At 35.3% G+C, this 27278-nt stretch overlaps 1 protein-coding gene across 1 annotated transcript in view; it reads left to right on the forward strand.

Annotated features, from left to right (window-relative positions):
- LOC121375506 (jouberin-like) overlaps positions 1-26929 on the forward strand; it is a 49516-nt gene extending 22587 nt beyond the window's left edge. Inside the window, exons 15-33 of the mRNA XM_041502992.1 lie at positions 36-170; positions 1568-1622; positions 2144-2259; positions 2758-2926; positions 3449-3590; positions 3954-4006; positions 4943-5037; positions 6278-6411; positions 7046-7186; positions 9307-9391; positions 11144-11258; positions 11768-11905; positions 13689-13821; positions 14353-14426; positions 14674-14733; positions 16969-17134; positions 20855-20925; positions 21682-21767; positions 22575-26929. Of these exons, the coding sequence (XP_041358926.1) occupies positions 36-170; positions 1568-1622; positions 2144-2259; positions 2758-2926; positions 3449-3590; positions 3954-4006; positions 4943-5037; positions 6278-6411; positions 7046-7186; positions 9307-9391; positions 11144-11258; positions 11768-11905; positions 13689-13821; positions 14353-14426; positions 14674-14733; positions 16969-17134; positions 20855-20925; positions 21682-21767; positions 22575-22686 (2080 nt within the window). The 3' untranslated portion in view covers positions 22687-26929. The remainder of the gene's footprint in view (positions 1-35; positions 171-1567; positions 1623-2143; positions 2260-2757; positions 2927-3448; positions 3591-3953; positions 4007-4942; positions 5038-6277; positions 6412-7045; positions 7187-9306; positions 9392-11143; positions 11259-11767; positions 11906-13688; positions 13822-14352; positions 14427-14673; positions 14734-16968; positions 17135-20854; positions 20926-21681; positions 21768-22574) is intronic.
- Positions 26930-27278: the final 349 nt, after the last annotated feature.

Below are 27278 nucleotides of genomic sequence, written 5' to 3' on the forward strand. Positions count from 1 at the left end.
ATTATGAATGATAACATTGGTGGTTTTGTTCCCAGAGACGACTCTAAGAGACCGATGGCCTCATGGACAAGACTTCTCGGTCAGATGTGTCGCATTCCAAACAGCGTGATGAAGTCACTTCCAGCAGGCCGAATGGGATGCTATGTTTTGAAGTTTTCACATGATGGAAGGTAACTTATTTGCACGCAAAATTATAAAGTGATCAAACAAATTACAGCTTCAGATTAAAAGAGGCATTTGGTAATAAAATCCATGGGATGATGGTTGAAAATGGGAAGGAGTGGGCTAATACCAATATGTTTTGCAAATTAATTTAACTATACAGTATCGTAAACTAACTTGCCTAAATTAAATTCATGTTGGACTAATGTTCTGGGATGGCAAATTATGGTAGTCAAAATTAAAATTAAAACATTTCTCTGCTGTTATATAATCCAATTTGGCTGGTTGAGACATAACAAAGTAGCCCTACTTTACTCTGAAGGATTTGTCTGTGGACTGCCTTCAATCACTTACATTAAACTGAACCTCCAGTTTTATCCATTATAATTAAATTTCAGTTGCATTCATTCAATTTAACGTCATCTCATTAGTTCAGCCATACCAGTGCAAGTTTGTTCATTTCTCGATGAACATAAAAATACTGTTGTTAGGGAACGTCATATCTGATGACGTCACTTTATATCAAGGTTTTTACGCATCCTGGAAATCCTGGAATGTCCTTGAATTTTGTGATTTTAAAATCCAGGCCTGGAATGTCCTGAAAAAAGTATTAAATTTGATTGTGTTCTGGAAATGTCTAGGGTATTTAGGCCAAACATTTGGTGGTTTATTTTTTTTCGCATCTTTACTTTTGTTGTCGACATAACTTGTCTAAATTCAGACAATTTGTTATAAAAACATTCATTCATTGAACATTTTATGTCCTGGAAAGTTTGTTAAATGTCCTGGAAATGTCCTGGATTTTTTTTTTTTTCAAGTATATTGGTATTTTGCCTTATTGAGCATTATTGTTTAAGAAGCAAAAAATAATTCAAATTAAAATGTGAACTTATAATGTTATTATTAATAAGTATGTTTCAAATTTAATTATAAGGATTGTCTCTTATTTCTTTTACATTCATCGGGGGTGTGAAAAAAACAACTTATGTGAGATTGGCTTGGCCGATTCACACAGCTTGCAGATGATTTGTTTTGTTCATACCCAGATGAACGCCAGCCAAGATTTATTTTGTGTAATTCATTAATATGTACATGTATTTTACATTTCAGCTACACAAATACCTTAAAGTATGAGATACCACTGTTTTGTTATACAAAATGCAGTGTCTTGTTTTTCAAAATTTGATTTACAAAATCTGTCGCTTTTACCATGATTTGGTTTATATTTAAATAAAATATTTAATAAATGATATGATATAAATAAATCAAACAGATAATTCATTTTACAGTCAAATAATCTTTGTGTTCAAATGCCGTTATCATTTGTTTATAATTAAATTGGGTCAAAAGGATTGACTGTTGCTCAGTCTTATTTATTTCTGTCGCCCTATTCTGTTTTTTGCAGAAGTCTAGCTTGTGCATGCCAGGACAAAGAAGGTTATCCAATAAAAATATATGAGGTTTGGCTTATTAATTTTTTTAATTTGAAGAGTAATACATGTTTATAAACAAAAAATCCAGTCATAATTGACTGTTATGTCTTTACTCTGTTCACAGAAAATGGGGCTGGATCTAGCTCAGTCAGTAGAGTGCTCACCTGAGGTGCTTGGGTCGTAGGATCTAATCTTCTCGGGGGACCATTCTCTGATAAAACAATTTGGTTGAAGTGTCATTAAAAATAAAATCATTTCTCTTTTTTTTTCTATTCCATTCAGTAAAGCATGTATTTGATATCAACTCATTTTTCAAGAAAACAATTTCAAATAAAGTAGATGGATTTTTAGCATGAATTCTTTAACTTGTTTATTCTCTTTTCACGACAAATAATTTGTATTTAATTTTAAAACTTTAACATAAATTTTGTCATACTAGCAAAATAAAATGTGGAATGTTGATGAGATTGGTGATAAGAGTGACAGACTGCTGCCCCACCCTGGCTTCGTGTACTGTGTAATGATTGATAACCTTTTCTATCCCTCAGATTCCTTCATGCACATTACGAGGAGAGTTTTCTGGTCATTTTGGAATCATTTACGACCTCAGTTGGTCCAAGAATAACACACACTTGTTGTCAGCTGCTTCCGATGGCACAGCAAGGTAAATACATTTTCAACAAATTAAAGGTACTTCAAATTAAAGGTACTTACTTTTTTGTTGTATGTAAAATTTTACATGTTCTTGACAGAATGTGGAATATTGATGAGATTGGTGATAAGAGTGACAGACTGCTGCCCCACCCTGGCTTCGTGTAATGTTTCACGTGTTATTGACAGAATGTGGAATGTTGATGAGATTGCTGATAATAGTGACAGACTGCTGCCCCACCCTGGCTTTGTTGAATATTTTACGTGTTATTGACAGAATGTGGAATGTTGATGAGATTGGTTTTAAACATATACATGCATGTTATTGACAGAATGTGGAATGTTGATGAGATTGGTGAAAGAGTGACAGACTGCTGCCCCATCCTGGCTTTATGTAATATTTCACATATGTTATTGACAGAATGTGGAATGTTGATGAGATTGGTGATAAGAGTGACAGACTGCTGCCCCACCCTGGCTTCATGTAATATTTCACATATGTTATTGACAGAATGTGGAATGTTGATGATATTGGTGATAAGAGTGACAGACTGCTGCCCCACCCTGGCTTCGTGTACTGTGCCCAGTTCCACCCTCGAGTGAGCAGCATCGTGGTGACCGGAGGCTATGATCAGGTGATTCGAGTGTGGGACATCTCAGGAGAGGACACTCACGGATCGGTACGTCTAAAATTCACATTCTTCATTGCCTTATGTTGTATAGCATATCATCATCACGGGACAATATTTCAGCTATCTGGGCTGTCTGTCCAGGACATTGGGTTAGTTGTTAGTTGGTTAGTGGTTAATGAGAGAGAAGAGGGTGCAGTGGCCATACACTTACCCATTGAGCCCTTAAGAACTCACTCTGGATTGGAGCCGGTACCGGGCTGCGAACCCTGTACCTACCAGCCTGTAGTCCGATGGCACACCACCATTAATTTCTAAAAATGACATTTTGTTGTCTCCTCGTTACGTTTGAAACGTTTTGACATGGTCCTTGTTATTCATAGAAATATTATGGATAATAAAGAAATTATTACACTTGCATCTGAATCATACTGATTTTATGAAATTCATGTCAGGATTCATGTATTACGCTCGCTTGAGCAATACAAGAATCCTGACACTCGTTTCGTAAAATCAGTACGACACACAAGCTGGTATAATAATCTCTATGTTTGTAATATTTGTCTTGTTCAGCTGATGCAGGAGATTGAGGACCACCATGGCCACATCAACTCGCTGTGTTTCGGCGACGATGGCGACAAGATGTATTCCGCAGACAGCGTCGGCGTTCTGTGTATATGGAACGTCTTCGTCACTGATCAAACATCACGAAGAGGTATGAAAAACAGTCGAATTTAAATAGTAAAACCTTCATTATCATTTGACCTTTTGAACTTTTGCTTTTTTGCTTATCAAACATGAAGAGGTATGAAGAAGAAAGTTGAATTTAAATATAAAAACATTCAGTAAGTAATTATGTGGTTATATTTTATGCATTTCAGTAAATTGTTATTTTGTAATCACTCACTGATAACCAGTTTTTTGGCATATTTGATTGCAAATTATTTAGTTAATGACAATATTGACATGTACTTGTGAAGTTGTACTTGTAACAAGAATATTTTTTCACTTTTAACAATTTTGAAATAGGGGACATTGTTTTTGTTTGTTGTTTAATTAAATATTTGTTCTTTTTCAGCATTTTTAAGAGACTGGACTTTGTATCAAGAAATAAAAGATATTGAATTAAAGGTACATTTAGTGTTGTTTATTTAACTATTTTCATTACAGACTACCTATCTTTGTTCGAAGATATAAAGGTATGAATCATAATGGTCATGGTGTGGGCTTTAGCTCGCTTCAGAAAGAAAGAAATATTTCATTTAACGACGCACTCAACACATTTTATTTACAGTTATATGGCATCAGACATATGGGTTTTTTAAGGACCACACAGATTTTGAGAGGAAACCCGCTGTCACCACATAGGCTACTCTTTTATGACAGGCAGCAAGGGATCTTTTATTTGCGCTTCCCACAGGCAGGATAGCACAAACCATGGCCTTTGTTGAACCAGTTATGGATCACTGGTCGGTGCAAGTGGTTTACACCTACCCATTGAGCCTTGCGGAGCACTCACTCGGGTTTTGGAGTCGGTATCTGGATTAAAAATCCCATGCCTCGACTGGGATCCAAACCCAGTACCTACCAGCCTGTAGACCAATGGCTAACCACGACGCCACCGAGGCCGGTAGCTCGCTTCAGATGCTTGGGTTGTAGGATTGAATACTCTCTGAGTATTTTTCCATTCCAATCAGTGACATATATGCACTCATCGTATAGTTAAAACATGTTTTTAGGTTTATGATTTATATGCTCTCATTCTTAAGAGTTCATCAGTCGGGCCCACTGGACTGTTGTCTCATTATAACCAGTGCACCACGACTAGTATATCAAAGGCTGTGGTATGTGTTATCCTGTCTGAGGGATGGTGCATATAAAACATCCCTTGCTACTGATGGAAATTGTTTTTAGAAGTTTCATCTCTCAGACTGTTTGTCAAAATTACAAAATGCTTGACATCCAATAATCAATGATTAATAAATCAATGTGCTCTATTGGCATTAAACAAAACAAAAATTTTAAAACTATGTTTTTGCTGTTTTTATATGATGTGTTTGTTTTCAGAATATTCCCATCAACCACATTGTCATGCACCCGAGTGGGCGGCGACTTCTCTTGCACAGCCGAGATAACATGATGCGCATGCTCGACTTGAGGATGTGAGTAGACAGACTTAGTGTGTAAATGATAACATGATCCGCATGCTCCACTTGAGGATGTGAATAGACAGACTTAGTGTGTAAATGATAACATGATTCGCATACTCAACTTATGGATGTGAGTAGACAAACAGTGTATAAATGATAACATGATCTGCATGCTCGACTTGAAGATGTGAGTAGACAGACTTAGTGTGTAAATGATAACATGATCCGCATGCTCGACTTGAAGATGTGAGTAGACAGACTTAGTGTGTAAATGATAACATGATCCACATGCTTCACTTGAGGTGTGAGTAGACAGACTTAGTGTGTAAATGATAACATGATCCGCATGCTCGACTTGAAGATGTGAGTAGACAGACTTAGTGTGTAAATTATAACATGATCCACATGCTTCACTTGAGAATGTGAGTAGACAGACTTAGTGTGTAAATGATAGCATGATCCGCATGCTAGACTTGAGAATGTGAGTAGACAGACTTAGTGTGTAAATGATAGCATGCTAGACTTGAGAATGTGAGTAGACAGACTTAGTGTGTAAATGATAGCATGATCCGCATGCTAGACTTGAGAATGTGAGTAGACAGACTTAGTGTGTAAATTATAACATGATCCACATGCTTCAATGGGAGAATGTGAGTAGACAGACTTAGTGTGTAAATGATAACATGATCCGCATGCTAGACTTGAGAATGTGAGTAGACAGACTTAGTGTGTAAATGATAACATGATCCGCATGCTAGACTTGAGAATGTGAGTAGACAGACTTAGTGTGTAAATGATAACATGATCCGCATGCTAGACTTGAGAATGTGAGTAGACAGACTTAGTGTGTAAATGATAGCATGATCCGCATGCTAGACTTGAGAATGTGAGTAGACAGACTTAGTGTGTAAATGATAGCATGATCCGCATGCTAGACTTGAGAATGTGAGTAGACAGACTTAGTGTGTAAATGATAACATGATCCGCAAGCTTCACTTGAGGATGTGAGTAGACAGACTTGGATATTTATAAATGATAAAAAGCAAGGCCTAAAAAGGTTAAATAAAAAAATTGCACATTGTTAATGTTTGTTAAAACAATAACACTTTTATTATTCTTGTTAGCATGTTATATATTTTTAGAAATATGATTTGAACAAAAGTATAGAATAACAATTTTTTTTTTTTTTTTTTATTTACTTGTTTTTATGTGTATGTTCACTTCAATGTGTTTTTCTTTCCTTTTTTTTCAGTCAAAAGGTTATGCAGAAATACATTGGTGCTGTTAACTTTCGAGAAAAGATTCGAAGTACTGTTACTCCATGTGGGAGTTTTGTGTTTTCTGGCAGTGAGGATAACTATTGTTATGTGTGGAATACAGACACAGGTAGGTTTTCTATGGCTTCTTTCTCTTGTTTCATTCTGATATTTTTGTCAATGTTGAGAACTTGAATGTTTGGTTTTGGGATTGCAGGTTTTTTTTTGGGGGGGGGGGGGGTGGGGTTGTTGTTGGTTTTTGTTCGGTTTGGTTGGGGAGAGGGTATCAGGAGCTGAATTTGATCTTTGTGTAGACGTTAGTTCAGTCTTTTGTAAAATCAGAAAGTTACTTTTGTAACTACTGATCTAAAAGTTAATTAATGGTTTGAATTTTTCGTCGTGCAATTTAGACTGATAGCCTTAAATAAACTTGCATTCAATAAAATGGATATTAGTCCGTAAAGCAGACTATGTAATAATGAACATGATAGGGTTTTAATTGTTTGGCTTTTATCTGACATAAGCGTTCTTGGTGTTAAATGAATGTTTAAAGGTAGATTGTACTGTGTTGAATTGTTCAGAAATGATCTTTATTTATCTACGACAATGAGGTTTCATCTTGTCTAAGATAAGTTCAACTTTGATGTATGATAATGATGTTGATGATAATGTGGTAATAGGGATTGTGATGATGGTGGAGATGGTAGTTATGATGATGGAGGTGATGATGTTGATGATGATGATGTTGATGATGGTATTTGTAGGTGACCAGGTGGCCAGATATTCCGACCTGAACTTCCAGCAGCCGGTGACAGACGTTGACTATCACCCACGAGACCACATCGTGGCAGTCTGTTCCCTGGGAGAGAACCAGCCAGTCTTACTGTACAACTACAACCCTCACAGTATGTACTATATAACTACAACCCTCACAGTATGTACTATATACACTTACCATTCATTACAACTGGGTTTTCATATTTTTTCGTGTTTTTGTAAGTACCTGGGTTTTTTTTACGTTTATGCAGAACTGGCTACAATCTTATTGAGAAACAAATACAATTCACAATCAAATGAGTCCAGCTAAGCATTGATATGTGATACTTATGGATTATAATTTTTTATTATATGAACTTGAGTGTTAAATGGACTGTCCGAAGTGTTCTGCCATTGTAACATATTTATGACTAAGAGAGCCTTGTTGATGCTTAACAGTACATATTGAAGATATTTTCCTGTTTGAAATAGATCGGCCTCGGTGGCATCGTGGCAGGCCATCAGTCTACAGGCTGGTAGGTACTGGGTTCGGATCCCAGTCGAGGCATGGGATTTTTAATCCAGATACCGACTCCAAACCCTGAGTGAGTGCTCCGCAAGGCTCAATGGGTGGTGTAAACCACTTGCACCGACCAGTGATCCATAACTGGTTCAACAAAGGCCATAGTTTGTGCTATCCTGCCTGTGGGAAGCGCAAATAAAAGATCCCTTGCTGCTAATCGGAAGAGTAGCCCATGTAATGGCAACAGCAGGTTTCCTGTCAAAAATCTGTGGTCTGTAACCATATGTCTGACGCCATATAACCGTAAATAAAATGTGTTGAGTGCGTCGTTAAATAAAAACCACTTCTTTCTGTTTGAAATATCAGTGTCTGTATAAATGAGGTGCTTCTTGTTCTAATGCTTGTAAGGTAGCCCAACCCAGATTTTGCCTTCTAATAATTTCATATGTATTGGAAAATGTACATCACAAAGTAAAATGAAAATTGACTGCTATAAACATTAGCACACGACCCCAAACACATTGGATATACAGACAGTGGTATTCTAAACAAGAAAATGCATTTAATATGTAAATGTAGTCGCAAAAAGGATCTGTCAGTGAAACAACTCACATGTACAACTACAGGGGGGTTTGTCCTTTTAACAGATTTTTTTTGGGGGGGGGTTAAGGTGTAAGGACATAGCCCAGTGGTAAAGCACTTGCTTGATGCACGATAGGTCTAGGATCGATCGCCATCGGTGGGGCCATTGGGTTATTTCTCATTCCAGCCAGTGCAGCACGACTGGTATATCCACGTCCATGGTATGTGCTATCCTGTCTGTGGGATGGTGCATATAAAAGATCCCTAGCTACTAATAGAAAAAATGTAGCAGGTTTCCTCTCTAAGACTATATGTCAAAATTACCAAATGTTTGACATCCAATAGCCGATGATTAATTAATCACTGTGTAACAGTGGTGTCATTAACAAAACAAACTCTTTTTTTTAGGTATAATTTTGCTATGGCTTCATTCACTGTGTTTTGACCACAAACTGTAAAGACTTTCATTTTCGACACCCAACAGCTTGACTTTTTTTTATGTTGTGTCATTAAACTTCTATTCATTGGTTAATTTTTATATGTATAGTAAATTTAATTCCTATTATAAATACTACTACTTTTTTACGAGTATGAAAAACCCAAGAATAAGTATTAACTACTGAATAAACTGGTAAATTTTTTTTTTTAATTATGAGACTATATGAAAAAAAAGACATGTTTTTGTTGTTAACTGGAAAAATATTGTAATTTAAATCTGAAAATACCATTGTAATTTATTTAAATAGTCTAATGGTTAGTATCCCTTTTGTAAAGATAACATTATCAGTTTCTGCCAGAGGGTAAAATGGATACGGCACAATACCCAAATGTTTATTCTTTTTTCTTTTTTTTAAGTTAACTTTTTGACAAAATTAATTACTCTATGAATACTGTATGATTTTCTTAACTCTAACCCATTTTCTTTCTAGGGGAGAGCTCCCCCCCAATATCCCCTGTTGACTGTGGTTGTATTCATTTCTATAGCACTATACCCCAAAATTTCATTCTGGCAGAAACACTGATTATGTCTTTATAATTATTAATATTTGGTTTAATTTGATCACACACACTTTATTTGTTGTTAGAAATCTTCTCTGATGTCTAATGCTGCATGTATAATGTATACTTTAGTAGTGCTGATGTTTTCGTTTTGTGCTTGTTTAGTTGCACAGCTGCATGTTGGGATAGCACCAGATGAGATTACTGATGTACAGCCCATCTCCATGGAGGAAGTGCCTGGAAGACACAGGTAATTAGTTACTATGGTTACCGTAGTAAAATTATAATTTCACAGCTCCAATGCTTGTCAATCTGGAATTATCAGTTGTCATTGTTGCTGCAAGGTATTTGAACTAAAGTCAAACCTGCTGCAGTTGTTACTTGTATTAAGCAACCACCTGTATTAAGAGGCCACAGTTTTATTCTCACAAATCATCTAATATACTACAAAGTGACCTGTATTAATTAGCCACCTGTTTAAAAGGCCAATTTTTAATACTCTCTTGGGTGGCTGCTTAATACAGGTTTGACTGTACAGTAAAATATGTTAACCATACAATGATGAAGTTAAAAAGTTAACGTTTGTTTTGTTTAACAACACCACTAGAGCACATTGATTTGTTAATCATTGGCTGTTGGATGTCAAACCATTGGTAATTCTGAAATAGTCTTAGAGAGGAAACCCACTACAATTTTCGATTAGTAGCAAGGGATGTTTTATATAGACCATCCCACAGACAGGATAGCTCATACCATGGCCTTTGATATAACAGTTGTGGTGCACTGGCTGGAACGAGAAATATCCCAATGGGCCCACTGATGGGGATCGATCCTAAACCGACCATGTATCAGGCAAGCACTTTATCTCACTGGGATACGTCCATTCCCCCCCCCCCCCCCTCCCATATAATGATAGACTGCATCATTACAACAATAAACTTGAAGCTGTAAAATTAAAGGGACATTCCTGAGTTTGCTGCATTGTAAGATGTTTCCGACTAATAAAATATTTCTACGATTAAATTTACATATTAAATATATTTTCTTGTTTAGAATATCAGTGTCTATATATTCAATGTGTTTCTGGTCATTTTAATATTGGTAAGAAGCCCAAACTGGATTTTGTCTTCAAATAATTTCGTACGTACAAAAACAAATGTTTTAAGAAATAAAATGAAATTTAACCTAGTACAAATATTAGAACGATCAGAAACACGTTTAATATACAGCCACTAATATTGTATGCAGAAATATATATTTGGTATGTAATTACAATCATTAAAATGACTTTAAAATTGCAGCAAACCTTTTAAGCCTCCACAAATTGCATGAATGGTTGTTTCAGTTGTGCAATGTGTATTTGACAATACCCTTTCGTTGTATGTGTAAAATTTACCAAACCCTCATTAGTTAACAATGTGTCATTTATTTTCCTTTGCAATTTAACCAATATTATTATCAAAAAACAAAATATGTTATGCTAATTATATTTTTGGCTTGTAAATGTAAAATATATGTGTTGTATACGTGTTGTATTCCTTGTGAAATGTGGTTTCAGTAAGAGCTGCCATGTTGCATACTCTGAAGTGAGCTTTGACCTTTGAATCAAAAAGATGGTTTCAGATAATAATTTTGGTCAGGTCTGACGACGACAAGGAAAATTGCACCTACTATTACTTAAAATTATGGATTTAAATGTTTGTTTAGTTTCCCAGAGTTGTCTGTGTCTGTGTCTCTCTCTGTCTGGCTGTCTGTCTGTCTGTCTCTCTCTCTCTCTCTCTCTCTCTCTCTCTCTCTCTCTCTCTCTCTCTCTCTCTCTCTCTCTCTCTCTCTCTCTCTCTCTCTCTCTCTCTCAATTATTATTTGTTTTGCTACATGTGGGAGTTGTAATATAAAGAAGAAATTGTTGCCAATACATGTATATTTAATGTGAATTAGAACTGGATAAAGGTAATATTGAATGTGTAATTAATGTTACTTGTCAATGTCTTACATTTTTTAGTCCGGTGGAACAGCCGCCTTTGTCCAGCCGCTCGTACCAGCTGTCAAAAGATGAATTTGAAGCTCAAGAATCTCTTCGATATCAGCATGTGATGCGCAAACTCGACACGGCAACAGTAAGATCACCAATAAATCCTGTGTTCATATAAAAAAAAATTGTTTTTTAATTCTCCTTTAGATTTTAGTCCCCTATAAGGCCAACTGGAAGGTGCCATAGGTTGTCTGCATCTTTTGGACTGTGTGTCTGTCCCACATATAGCTTTCTGGACCTTTTTTTCACTATGTATCAGAGTACAGAGTTAAACTTTAGTATTGCTTTATCATGTAGAGTTGCAGATAACATTTGACCTTCTTAGGGATTTGCCAATTTTTGACAAGAGTTGAGGCCCTTGAACTAGATAAGAACATTTGTTGGGCCCAACAGGGGACGTGTATTTCTCTAGCAGTACTCTCAAAATGCTTGTTATATTGCGATGTCTAGAATTAGTTTTTATGCTTCATGTGATATTTAATTTTCACTATACTTTCTGTAATTAAAATAGACATACCTAGACACTAGGTGATGGTTGGTTTGTGCACAGTAGATGCTAGTGTGGTTCTCACTAGTGTATGTGTTTGTTTGTAGATGCAGATGACACAGGTGAGGGGCCCGGCTCCGAGTCCCACCTTTGGAATGACTGCTGGTTCTACTCAGATTCCTGGCAGTGTTTGGGGCTCCACATTTGACCGTTCTTCTTCATACCAGCTTACACCAAGAGCTGATGTAAGCTTTCATTTTCTGTCTCATTCCTCTTCAGTGAAGACCTGTTTAGAATTATTTTGTGTGTGTAGGTATCTTGTTTCCTAAATGTTATTTTAAATACAAAATATCAACACTGACCTTTTGGTTAAAACCATATACAAATGTACTTAAAATTGTCCTCAAATTTAGCTTAAAATAGTGTAGATACCTGATTAACAAGATGAACAAAATAACAGATTTTAATAAGTATTAATGTTTCTAACAGAAATTATGGAGAAGAAGGCCGATAGTTATTAATAAGAAATGAAGGAATTTTCCTTTTTTATAATGTATATTAACTCTTTCACCACTAAGTTTTACAGTCTTGACCTTCCCTGCACACTGAGTTTAAATAGCAGATTTATGAACATGTTTTGTTAAAGGATAAAACTACTTGTTTTATCATTAATTTTAGTTATAGGCTATACATTTCCAGAAAGGTGAATGGACGGCTGTCTAGATAAAAAAATAATACTTTAAAAATGTTAGATTCAACAGGTATAAATCTGGTAATTACAGGTAAACTATGCATATTACTCGCCTATTTGAGTAGGTAGGACTGGTAATTTAAAAAAAAAAACAGTACAAATCTTTTTCTTGTTGGATAATTAATTAATTAACATTCCATTTATAATTTTAAAATATATATTTACAATGCTTTTGCAAAATTAAGCTTTCATTTCATCAACAGAAATATCATACCACACACCTTTGTTGTTAGCAGGATCTGTATCACGCTTTTTTTTGGCATTCATGTTGGTAAATTACACAATTTTTCCATACACTGTATTGGAATAAAATAGCAAAAAGTACTCTATGGCGTTTGTGTTGACGTCAACACTTTTACGGGCCCCGGATTTTTAGTAAACGTTGATCTGCAGGTAACCGAATATGGCTCATGTGTCCAGGTAAACTCAGGCGCGTGGTAAAACGGTGGCAAGTCATCTTGTAACTCGTCATCGGTATCATTTTCTTCTAAATTGCCATGTTGAATGACATTTTGTTCACGATCACCAATCTCGATTAAATCAAATGCACCAAAGTCCATATTATCCCACATCCCATAAAACCCGTCATCTGAATCGCAACCATTGTTTTCAACAGACGAAATTTCGTCACCTCAGTTCATGTTTAATTACAGTCAAAATATCAGTATAAACTTGGAAAAACTCATTCAAAATTCGCTAGAACATGGGCGCAGCCATTACAGTGTGTCACATGGCAGCTATGGTCGCACGAGATTTTGTCTAATTATAATATTGACGCGTCACTCAGCGCCAAATATGAACAGGTGTTACAAGCCGCTAAACCGGCCTGTCGTGGTGAGAGGCACTGGTATCGCTAGCCGGTATACCGGCCTGTCGTGGTGAAAGAGTTAATGTTTTTAATTGAAATTATTCAGAAGAAAACCGATATTTATTAATCCATAAAAGTTCCCTATTAGCTCAGTTGATAGAGTGCTGGACTCTCATACAGAGGGTTCTCTCGTTGATATTAACAACAAAAAATAGGGATGAAATAAGATATTGATATACTACTAAGAAAGAAATATAGTTTAAAAGCAAACTGTTTTTCTTTCTTGATAGTACAGTGAAACCTCTGTAAACCTGAATTCCCCCATAACTGGACATTTTTCTTAGTCCGTTTTTTAAAATCAGTACAGAACGTAATCTCTCTAAACTGGATACCTCTTAAAATCGGACATTTTACTTGGTCCCGAGAGTGTCCGGTTTAGAGGGATTTTATATGTTTGATGTTTTTTCAGAATGCTCTACCAAGCACCTTTTCACCACATGCTCCACACAGCATGTCATCGAGACTGCAGCACGAACAGTACACAGCTCAGAACCTCTACCTCAAGTCTGGGGACTCCAACTGGAGACCTTCCTTCTCAGACGGTAATTTATTCTCTGTTTTTATGGTTTTATTACCTATGTTTTTAAACTCTGATAATGAGCAACATTCCCCACCATTCTCCAAAGGCGATGTCGTTTTTTATTCCCAATTTTGGAGTAAAAAATTCCCAATCTGAATGTAAATACTTCCCATTTTTATTATTATATAAAGAAATATTTTGAAAATGAAACATAACACTTGACAAACACCCCTTCCCTCCTCTATAATGAGCTGAAATTTTGTGTATAGCTTTATCATATTCTGTTATATATCAAGTTTAACTTTCATGGCATTTTACCCATTTGTGACAGAGTTGACAAACATCCCTTCCCTCCCCTATAATGTTTCATGATGCAAAATAGATATATTAATTTGAATAAAATACAACTACATTTATGTTATTACTGTTTCAAATTCTAACTTCGCTTAATGAGATGTTTTTGAAGGCGATGATTAATAAATCAGTGTTCCCTGGTGGAGACATTAAACAAAAGAAACTTTCCTGTGATGTTGAAGCATGGTTTTACTTGTAGTTGGGAAGAGAGGCCCTGTTGTAAGCCCACGCCAAACGTACTATGGTCGTCCACCGCAGATGTCACTTAGTGCTGTAAGTATACCTGTAAAACTATTTTAATAACATATTATAATACTAAAAGGTTTTTTTTAAATCAAATAACTAAAATGTATAATTTCATATTCTAATAGAGACTAGTTACATTTTCTATCACCAAAAAAACAAAAAAAACTTTTATGTGTATGTTTTTACAGTTGTTCAGAGATATAATGATAATGAGACTGATTCTGTGTGACTATTTTAGAAATAAAACAAATTTAATTTATTATTTTCTTTTCAGTCCCTAGGAAAAGCTCAGTTCTCGTTCCAATCATCTGGTGGAAAACCTCTTCATCAAAAGGTAAAAGTCAGTGTTTATGTTTTAAATAAAAGAACAAAATATACCATGGAGATGAATGTCCATGTCAAACAGGACCACAGTCCCCAGAGCACATCCTGCAATTCTGCCCTCAACAATGAAGCCAGGATAAAGCACTGGCTGAACAGAGCAACACTGGCTGTCAAGCTTTGGGGTTCGAAAAAAGACTTGACAGAGACAGCGTTTTTTATCACCACAACCAGACTCCAGATCTAAAGCATGATCAACTATAGTTTCAACACAGAAGAAGAAGAAGACCATGGAGATAAATTTTAACAACATTTTAAGGAGCTAGAAAAGAATGATAAACGATTCTGAATCTTAAATTTAAAAAATATAATATTTGTTTCCCTTCCTTTAGTTATCTCTTTACTAAATAGCATGTTCAAAGTGTTTGAAATATACATGTGTAAGTAGAGCATTTAGTTCGGCTATTGGAGAGATGTTATTTTTCTTGGTCAATAAATTAATGTAATTTGATTTGAACTTGAAACATGACGCTATGATAGTTTTTGTACAGAACTAGCAGAGTCAAAGATGCTTCTTGTATTCTGAAATGAACCATGTAATGTTAATTTTCAAGGTTAGGTTTTGTAGTATTTATATCTATGGGTGTACAGAGTATGGTATACAAACAAATGTAAGGAAATGCAGTTTGTGAAAGTTATTGGTAGAATTTTGGTTTAACAATACTAAAAGTTTCTAAATATAACACTTCAACAAAAGGGTTGTTGGCAGTTTTTAAATTCAGGCTAAGAATAGCTCATTTGAATTTCAAGATGGCTGCCATGCATTTTGATATTTGCTCATACAGTGAAACCTGTCTAAACCGGATCATGGCGGGGACTTAATATTTATTCAGTTTGGAGAGAATCCAGTGTTTAGAGGGTCACGTTTTAGAATATAGAGTTATTTCCCTTGATATCGAATTCGTAACATGTCCGAGAATTTCCGAATGAATTTGACTGTTGAAGCGGTGACTCATAATAATGTCGCTATATCCCAGTTTTGTTATGTATCTTTTTTATTTATTAACTAACATTAAAACATAAATAAAAACAACTGGTGTATAAATAATTTAGGTTTTTTTTTTACCACAATTAAGGTTGCAAAATGACAGTTGGCAAACTTGTGCCCAATCTTTTTGTTTACAATAAAATACGTTTTCAATGAATAAAGATAGAAACAATTGTTCAGATCAACGTTTAAAAAACGAGTCCATGGTTTGTTGTTTTGGTTCAGATTTGTTTTTTAGAACAATGTTCATCGATATCGATTCAAGTTTCAGAATGTGTTCCAAATAGCGTTCACGTGTGTATATTTTACTCTAAATTAAGTTGTTTCTAACATTTACACTGTGTGTCAGTATTTCATTATCAAAGTGCATTGATTAAAAATCAAAGGTGAAAAAGCTATAAAGAATTTGCTCAGCACTGCACTGCACCAGACAGGACAATTGAAAACAATCAAGCTTTAATCACTCTGCTGTTTGCTAAACTGGGCTGAGACTGGAAATCGGTGACCCGTGACGTAAAACCGGATGCTGGACAGCAGAAATTCTGGTCTGCACTGTTTTCTGAAAGTTGTGTTTTCGTTAAGTTTACTCTTCATTTGTTTATACTACGCCGGTTTATTCAGGTTAATTAATAAAGGATTTTACATTTCTGAACTAAAAATCAATCCGGTTTCCGAAATGGACAGGTTCCGGTTTTATCAGGTTTTTAATACATGGTTTAAGTAAGAGAATATTCGGGGCCATGGAATATGGCTGGTTTTGACAGGATTTCGGTATGTTCAGGATCCGGTTTTGACAGGATTTCGGTATGTTCAGGGTCCGGTTTTGACAGGATTTCGGTATGTTCAGGGTCCGGTTTAGACCGGCTTCACTGTATATGTATTTCAGAATCTTAAAAAAAAAAAAATACAAACTTAAAATGTTTGGTGCTAAATCTTCATTTCAAGAACCAAATATTCATAATTTGCCTCTAATTTATGATATTCAGATTTAGAGTAGGCATTTTAGATTTCATTATGACCACCAATAAACTAAATTTCAATGGTCAAATATTTAACAAAGAGTAAATAAATGCTAGTTGTAGCCACTAACTTTGTCATGTAATGTTTTTAGAAGTGAAAAGTGCATTTTAGATTAAAAAGAAAAGAAATAGGGTCAGTATTCTCAGTACAGTGATTTGAGCATATTATTTCAACCTGTAGGTCGTGGCGATGTACAACTACCGTGCCCAGCGTTCAGATGAGCTGACGTTCTTCAAGGGTGACGCCATCGTGGTGCTGTACAAGGACAATGAGAACTGGTGGATGGGAGAGCTGCAGCGCGATGGTCAGCAGGGTTTCTTCCCAGCCACCTACGTCGTCGCCGAAGGTTAGTACAGTCTTAAAGCTACAGTCTCGCTTCACCATTTTAGAACATCATTTTCTAAATAAAACACAACTGGTAGTTAGCTGTCTGCATGCTGCCCAATTTTACATCTTCCTGATGGAAACCCCTGTATAGTCTACCGGTCCAACCGGAGGGGACAATAAGTTTCGTGTCTGTCCATCTGTCCGTCTGTCAGTCTGTCCATCTGTCCCACATAATTTTCTGGATGTTTTTTTATCACATGCATCAAGATATTGTGCAGTCTCGCTTCACCATTTTAGAACATCATTTTCTAAATGAAACAACTGGTAGTTAGCTGTCTGCATGCTGCCCAATTTTACATTTCCCTGTTGGAAACCCCTTTATAGTCCCCTACCAGTCCAACCAGAGGGGACTATAGGTTTCATGTCTGTCTGTCTGTCTGTCTGTCCAAATAATTTTCTGGATGGGGGTTTTTTCACAGTGCATCGAGATATTGTGTATAGCTTTGTCATGTACTTTTACAGATCAAGTTTGACTTTCATGGCAATTTACTCATTTGTGACAGAATTATGGCCCTTGAACTTAAGGAGATATGAAAATGTTTTTCCTGGACTTTTTTTTTTATATAATGCCTCAAGATATTGAGCTGAAATTTTGTGGATAGCTTTATCACGTTTTGTTATAGATCAGGTTTAACTTTCATGGTGATTTATCCATTTGTGTATAGCTTTATCACATTCTGTTATAGATCAGGTTTAACTTTCATGGTGATTTATTTATTTGTGTATAGCTTTATCACATTCTGTTATAGATCAGGTTTGACTTTCATGGTGATTTATCTATTTGTGTATAGCTTTATCACATTCTGTTATAGATCAGGTTTAACTTTCATGGTGATTTATCCATTTGTGTATAGCTTTATCACATTCTGTTATAGATCAGGTTTAACTTTCATGGTGATTTATTTATTTGTGTATAGCTTTATCACATTCTGTTATAGATCAGGTTTAACTTTCATGGTGATTTATCTATTTGTGTATAGCTTTATCACATTCTGTTATAGATCAGGTTTAACTTTCATGGTGATTTATCTATTTGTGTATAGCTTTATCACATTCTGTTATAGATCAGGTTTAACTTTCATGGTGATTTATCTATTTGTGTATAGCTTTATCACATTCTGTTATAGATCAGGTTTAACTTTCATGGTGATTATCCATTTGTGTATAGCTTTATCACATTCTGTTATAGATCAGGTTTAACTTTCATGGTGATTTATCCATTTGTGTATAGCTTTATCACATTCTGTTATAGATCAGGTTTAACTTTCATGGTGATTTATCCATTTGTGTATAGCTTTATCACATTCTGTTATAGATCAGGTTTAACTTTCATGGTGATTTATCCATTTGTGTATAGCTTTATCACATTCTGTTATAGATCAGGTTTAACTTTCATGGTGATTTATCCATTTGTGTATAGCTTTATCACATTCTGTTATAGATCAGGTTTAACTTTCATGGTGATTTATCCATTTGTTATAGATGAGGTTTAACTTTCATGGTGATTTATCCATTTGTTACAGTTTAGGCCCGTGAACTTAGGAAATATGAAAATTATTTTCCAGACAAAAACATTGTGTCTAGTAGGGGACATGTATTGTTTTAGCAGTACTCTCATATGTTTGTTTCAGTCTGAAATTAAATCAGTGCCTTCCTACTGTTATACTAAAAATTAAAATTTACGGTCTTTTTAAAATCCAGCTAACTTATTAAATGTCGTACAAATATATATCTAACATTATCTAACAAATATGATTATTGTAAGCTAATTCAGTGTACGTTTAACTGCAATTTGTATAAATAATGCATGTTCATTTCCCACTATCGCGATCTCTCGACTATAGGTACAAAATTAACAAAGACAAAGGAAATAAATTAAACTGCCGTTAGGTATTCATTGATACAAACAACTATTGTTTTTCTACAAATTTATATCAAGATTTACTTCTGTGTAATCGTATTGTTCAGTGTCCGCAACGAAGCCTCTTGACACGTGGGTGTCAGCTGACTCTGAAGCGTGACGTATATTCACGTCGAGAGCTTTCCTCGGTTTGGCCGACAAACGTTCGTGAACTATTTGATTGGTGTCCGTCGTGTCCATTTGGTTTAACGTGAAGCGCACAAACCAGTGTAGCGAACATTTTGTTTTCGCTCGGTCTGGCTGAACCCAGCCCTTGGGATAGCCTACATGTCTTGGCCCTGAACTGGCATGTGTATTCAAATTGACACGCATTGTCGGTTTGTTTTTATTACTTTGGTTCAAAGACTTTACAAAGTTAAAATAACAAGTACAGATCTTCCAGACATTGAATTACCATCACATTGCTGTCATACATGTCGTATGCATGCGGTTAAAATTAATAACAGTGATTATTAAAATAAACAAACATCATAAGGCCTACGCTGTATTCTGGATTTTCTTGTTACCAGTTGCAAGATCGCTATTAAGCTAATTGAATATTTGGTATTATTATTATGTTTGAGCTGTCGGATAGATTATGTAACCGTTTGTTCACATCAGAAGATAGAAAATGGTTTAGCCAAAATTTTAGCCACTTGCAAATTTTATTAGCCATTTTTTTTAAAATAATTTTTAATTAGCCAATGGCTAATCTGGCTACCGACAGCGCAAGCCTTGGATGTTTTCAGTGTGTGGGAGTTTTGGGAAGGGGGTGTTAGGATAGAAATGATTGATTGCCAACTTAACTGTACTTTTAAAAAGTGCTTCACCTATCGTTTATTCAGTTAAATGGTACAGTTGATTCTGTCAATGGGCATCTTTTTTGATCGGCCATGAAGCTGGATTAGCGGTCCCAGTAGATGTGGTAAAATTACTAAACACCAGTTGTGAGCAGACGACTGGTCCATTGTTAGGTATTTAGAAAGTGTTTTACCTGTAATAGTAATTAGGTGTGCTTGATATACTGGTACACAAGTTGTTTGCAAGAGGTAGTCGACTGCCACGCTCGTACTTGTGAAAATTGTTTTTCTAAAGCACTTCAAATCAAGGCGTAGCAGCAATTGATTTAAAGCGCTTCCACGTCGTCAAAAACGCTAACTTTACGGACCAAGGTGTGTCGGGCCACTACGCCTAACGGCCTTGGGGAAACCCCTGCATACACACACACATACACACATACACACACATACATATGCACACACATATGCACACACACAGACACACACATACATATACACACACACAGACACACACACATGCACACTCACACACACACATGCACACTCACACATACACACAGTTTGATGTTTATTGGTACCGTGAAACCTGGGGACCTAATATTTATCCTATTTAAACAGGATCTTGTGTTTTAGATGGTCACATTTTAGAATTTAGAAAATTCAGGACCTAGAAACTTTGCCGGTTTTTAAAGGATTCCAGTTTTTTCAGGGTCCGGTTTAGACAAGTTTCACAAATAAAAATCTGTTGCTGTATATTTTTAAACAGTGTGCAAATCACATGTTTATGGAAATGTTCAAGAGTGTGGGGGTTTTCCCCTTTGGTTTAACCTTTATACCTAATTTTTACCACCTCAGAGACATAATTTGGCTAGGAATTTTAATACACAATTGAGTAAATCTAATAATGTTTGTCCAGTTTAAGACTTATAATAACATGTATGTTGTTGAAGGTACCTTATTTTTTATATTCTCTTAACAGATGTTCTAGATGATGGAGGTGAATTAGTTGATGTTTATAGCAAGTCCAAAGAAAGAAGAAAAAAGAAAACAGTAAATATTTTTTAATAAATTACTTTTTGTCATCTTTCACCAGCAAAACAAATCTGTTTCCATAAATATATATGTTATCAACTAGTTGGGGGTTTTAACCAATAGTTATTAATGATTTGTAGGCCTACTGTTGATAATTTTCATTTCATTTCTACTTATTTCCGTGCTGATATCCAATTAAGGTTTAAGCACAGTGTCCTGGGCACACACCTCGGCTATCTTGACTGTCTGTCCAGGACAGTATGTTAGTTGTTAGTGAAAGAAAAGTTGGCGAAGTGGCCTGTGATCTACCCATTGAGTTGTTAAACTCGCTCTGGGTGTGAGCCCAGAACCTACTAAGTTTGAAGTCTGATGGCTTAACCAGCTACACCAGGTACAGATTGATGAACAAGCAAAGCCTATAGTAGAGTTTTTCTCTACATTTTGCATTTTGACAGTTTTTACAAAACCCCAGAGTACAATAACAACAGTTCATCAAATGGTCTGGGGCAGGACTTAGTCCAGTGGTAAAGCATTCGCTTGATGCACGATAGTCTTGTCTGTGGGATGGTGCATATAAAAGATCCCTTGCTGCTTATCGAAAAGAATAGCCTATGAAGTGGCGATAGTGGGTTTCCTAGATCTCAATATCTGTGTGGTCTTTAACCATACATGTATGTCTGACACCATATAACCATAAATAAAATGTGTTGAATGTGTTGTTAAATAAAATATTTCCTTCCTTCCTTCCTTCAAATGGACTTTGCATCTTTCCAGGTGTCAGCCTTCAAATCCAAAGATGGTGATCTGAAATTTTTCTCGGGCACAGATGAATCAGAAGATGAATTATTATCAATAAGAAGGTAACTTAACGAAATATAGAATACTATACGAGTTACCATAAGATACCATTCATCTTATGAATTGTTTCAAAACATCAAATTATTGAAAGCAAGTTCAGTAAATAAAAAAATTAACGACAAGTTGTAAGATAAATGGGATCTAACCGACTTAAATGTATCCTCAAAAAACAGGTTTAAAACAAATTTAAGCATTTTTCCCAGTTAAAACCAATTTTCGGAACCTTTGCTTGCAATTAACTTACATGTTATGAGCAGTCAGTTTCAGGTTAACCTATATTGCACAGAGCACTTAATTTCAGCTGTGATTATTTCATTGGATGGTATTGCTGTGGAAACTGGGCATCCTCTCACAAGTCTCAAAAGTGATTTCCAAAGTATGTTGAAGATGGAAATGATCTGCATCAGGTGGTCTCTCATAGATGAGAAAAGAAATTTCTGACTTTGAGATCAAGACCAGATGGCATTCTCAATAAGGGGGGGGGGGCAGGACAGTTGAGTGGTGCCTGATGCTCAGTTGGTCTAGAATCGATCCCCATCGTTTGGGCCATTTCTTGTTCCAGCCAGTGTACTATGACTAGTATATCAAAAGCCATGGTATGTGCTATCCTGTTTGTGGGATGGTGCATATAAAATTTCTTTTTCTTTATTCTTTTTTTTTGGTAACGTTAAGTTTTTGTTTTACAGACATTCAATTTACATCTGTAAAACATTTTGTTTTGAAGATGTTAAATTTTCAGTTGGAATTAATAGGGTTTTTTTTATTTTGCTGACATTCAATTTACAAATGGTTTAATTTTTGTTTTGCAGACATGCAAAGGCAGAGAGAGACTCCAAGGATAGTCTTTTGAGTGACTCGGGGTCTGAAACGAGGACTAACAAATCCAGACGCAAAGTTCGTCTGGGTGAATCTAACGCTTGACGAGTCACTGACTCAGTCGGTTGACCTACCACTTCAAAGTCAAAATGCAGCTTCCTTGGCGGACTTCCCTTATCTGTGATATACACTGTGATATTTATTTGGTCTTCACGGCCTTTGTTTTTATATACAAGATGCGCATAAACCGTCCTTTCTTATTGCTCCTTATATTGGAATCTCCATGTTTCAACTACCATGCGGAACAGATCTGAGCTTAAGGCAAAACAAGGAGTGCAAGGATTTCCCCACCTTTAGCTGTTGGCCATACATATTTGTTTTAGTATTGATTATTTGTGAGGGGATGTGTCGGACGTGGTTTTAGGGTTTATAAAAAAGCACCTGCAGATGGGTCTAACTACTGTTGTGGTTGTAGTAAACTGTTTCCCACCTCTGGTCATATATTTGTCATAACTTTGAGTCAAATCTGGCCCGGTGCTTATAAAACTTTTAGACTCTAAGACTCGAGACTCTAATAGAGTCTGAGACAGTATCGTCATGGCAATGCCATACAAATTGTATGTGTGTGACATCATTAGAGACTGAGTCTGGACTCTAAAAGTTTTATAAGCATGGGCTCTGGTGTATATAATTTAAGTAATCAAGTGTGATAAAGCATAAATAACCATTGTGTTACAAATACATGTATTTATTGCTAAAGGAAACAACACACCATAGGAGAATAGCCGATTGACAAGACGAACATTATGATTACATCAGTTGCTATGCAGTTGGTTATTCTCATAGGAGGCAGTCACATTGTGTGGGATTAGTCGGGACATCCTAATTTCAGTTTTCACATATATCACATATATGATTAATAACACAGGTGATAAGGTTAATAATTTCCTTATCGTGATTAATCATCCATAATGATGTCATATTCTGTTTATAATAGACATCAAACCATGAATGTAAACTATGATGTTTTGTGAAATTGGCTCTAAATCTGTGAGCTACATAAAAAAATATTGTTGTTTCTTATACTTTCTATCATTATGGAATAATGGCTAATAACAGAGAAATAACCATGTGTAAGAGGTGTATATATTTAACTTACTGTGCCTCTATAGGAAAATGCAGCTTATTGTCTTACTGATTTTTTCTGTAGGATTGACATCTTTTGTGATTTCTCTTTTCCAGTGAGTTAATACACCCAAATTTTGTTTGTTGATTTAAGGAATTTTTTTCTTCTTCATTTTAACAAAATTATGTAGTTGTTTCTTTGTAAACGAAGCAAGTAGATAATGACAGTTTTATTGGCTAATTAATTTTGAGAGAAATCAAAGTACATTTTGGTATGCAGTATAGACTGTTGAAGTACAGTAACAGGCTTCTGAGAATTGACATTTTCTGTAAATCATTTTGACTACATAAAAAAATTAAGCAAAAGTGTTAGTCAAAGGACACACACAATTTCAGAGGTCTGGAATAACTTGTTTTCATGACAGTCGACCATTTTAACAGTTGTAAATATGCTATAAAACTAAATTACATTTGAATTTTTATTATGATATTGTTCAAACAAAGAAGTTAAATGTGGAATTGACTGAGTAGATGTGGTGTGTAGTGGATGTTTGTTGTAGCTATGGGAAATTTTTGGCATGCTTCTATCAGAAAACTCTTCAAGCATGCCTGCTGTGGACACAACCTCTGACTTTGATAGACAGTTCTGGCCAAGATCGGGAAAGGGTAAGGGAGTGGTAGAATGGCTATTTATAGAGCTATTGTTTTACTTTTATTGTTATTTTTCTAAAATAAATGTAGGCTGTATATGTACGTGTCCAACCTTGCACACAAGTATGTAAATAACAATTATTTGGGTGGGAAAATCCAGAATGGTTTGAAGTACGTTGAGCCCTTTTATGTTCTATGTGCCTTGCCTTGTTGTAACCAATTGTGCATTATGTCATTCACCGACTGTGCATTATTTAATTCACTGAATGTGCATTATGTAATTCACGAGTGTGCATTATGTAATTCACTGAGTGTGTTATGTAATTCACCGAGTGTGCATTATGTCATTCACTGAGTGCATTATGTAATTCATCGAGTGTGCATTATGTAATTCACCCAGTTTGCATTATGTCATTCACTGAGTGCATTATGTAATTCACGAGTGTGCATTATGTAATTCACGAGTGTGCATTATGTAATTCACCGAGTGTGCATTATGTCATTCACTGAGTGCATTATGTCATTCATCGAGTGTGCATTATGTAATTCACCAAGTGTGTGTTATGTAATTTACCGAGTGTGCATTACGTAATTTACCGAGTGTGCATTACGTAATTCACTGAGTGTGCATTATGTAATTCACCGAGTGTGTTGTGTAATTCACCATCATCATACTCTGAACTACCTTTCTTCACCGTGAATATTTATGTATTATTTATGTTTAACACACGAGAGCATCAAGTAAGAGTGGAGGGTTTTGAGGTTGTTGTTTTTCGAATATTCTAAATCATGAATATCAAAAGCTTTTTAACATTTTGGATATCAGATATAATAGACACATAAAAATTAGCACAGATACCTACCTTTCAGTTTGTAATTGTACCGTAATTAAACTAATGTAGATTGGGTTTGATATGAAATTCTGAACAGTTACCATACCCTAACTCATTATGGTGAGTTGAAATTATCTGTCTCTAGTATTGGGTTTGAAACATTAATTCACTTGAGACAGATAATAAGAAAGACCTAAAAAAAAAAAAAAAAAAAAGATGTGTGTTTCCGGTTTCCCAACCTACTCTAATTTTATGTAGCAACCCTGAAATTTTTTGGAAGCAAAAAAAGTAAATTAAAATCTTTCTGCTTTTTAAAAAAAATCATGATTCTAGATTTTTTGCAATAAGCAAACTTGATTCGGAACACCTCGGCCAATTACGGTTTCTCAGCTTGATTCTATTTTTAAAAAAAGAAGTAAATTCTACCTCTATACCATATATTTTTCAAGGATGAAATCTGAAACACGCATATATGTTTTTAGCCCTAATACCTCATGTGCTCGTTAGTTACTTTTTAAAGTATTTTCTTTCTTGTACATTATACATCTACAACTATCAAGTAACTTATTGTTTATTATTATACTGTCTTCATAAATATGATTCTTTTCCTTTCTTAGAATATGACATAATATTTAATTTTTATGTGTGTGAAAATTACCTATATTTTTGGTAACAAGCATCAGTATGACATTCGTGTTAATACAATATGTTATTTAGTACCTACTGGTGATCACATAACCCTAGGTATGCATAACACTTTCTTTAGAGCACCTGTTATTTTTTGCACTTGTTAGATATCCGTCCAAAATATGTCTGCATTTTGCATAAATATATTTATTACTCATTAGCTTACATTGTACTCCTTACTTATTTGTGTAGAGTTTTACTAACAGTGTGTCCTTTCAGAAGGTTAAATAAAACCATACCTTACAAATACATACATCTTCCCAAAATTAGAAGATGATTTATTTTCAGTTGCACAATTTCAGTATTTTGGTTTGGGTTGTTGGAATTTCTTTGGGCAGAATGGTTTTGGGGGGGGGGGGTTAAAGTTTTTGCCTGATTTGACCTTTGCTGCTAAAATGTGTAAATTAAATTTAAAATATGGAAGAAAATGTTTTGTTTTTAAGGTAGTCGGGCACATGTGTAGAAAGAATTTTTGAGGTCGAAATCCACATATACACTGCTCCAAACAATGTTTTTTTTAAATGTTTTTTCCAGTGAAGCATGACCCGACCCCATAAAACCTTCACTCATCACAGTCTAGACTCTCCCCCCCCCCCCCCTGCACAATTTCCTGCATTTGCCTGGTAATTGAATCGTTAATAGTGATTGTAAGCAGTGTTTTACTTAATGCTTTTAAGTTAATGGTGTAATGCTGAGAGAGAAAAGGTTCTTTCTGGGATATGTCTAGTTATAGGTCTGATTATAGTGTTGATCTTTTAAGAAGTGGGTCAGTAAGAAATAGCTGAGAAAAGAGATGTAAAGTCAGTCTTTTTTAATAAATGTCATGCTCTGTACTAAAGTGCAAGATATTCATTCAATAACAGTGTCCATTAAAGCTCAAGAATTCTCATACTTTCTTTTATATATTGGTCATTTTAGTGGTATATCATTGAATGATTATAAGCTTGAAATTGAATTTAGAATGTAAAGGATAAAAACATTTTTGTAATATACATCGAATTATGTACTGTTATTCATCCCATTACCTAATGATTTGAATAAATATGTCTTAACATGTTTGTGGTTGGTTTGTTAAACAGTATTAAGTCTTATCCTTATTTTCTTGTTATGATGTAAAAAAAAACCCAACATAATCCACTGATTTGAAATTGTTGTTTTGTGTCACATAGTCTGTGCTCGAACTCAAATGAACAGCAATAATTTCAACATTAGGATCTGACAAAGAACCATTTGAAAGGTAGCAGTTTTATCCCCAAAGCAGGAGACACTTGTATTTAGTTCAACAGATCTCCCATAACCATGGAAGTTTAAGCAAAGCAAAACTACACATCAGCATAGGTCCCACAAATACTAGTAGTCACAGAAGACTCCGGAGATGTCAAAGTCAACACCCACAGATGA

Source organism: Gigantopelta aegis, chromosome 6 (genome assembly GCF_016097555.1).
Source record: "Gigantopelta aegis isolate Gae_Host chromosome 6, Gae_host_genome, whole genome shotgun sequence".
Classification (NCBI taxonomy): Eukaryota; Metazoa; Mollusca; class Gastropoda; order Neomphalida; family Peltospiridae; genus Gigantopelta; species Gigantopelta aegis.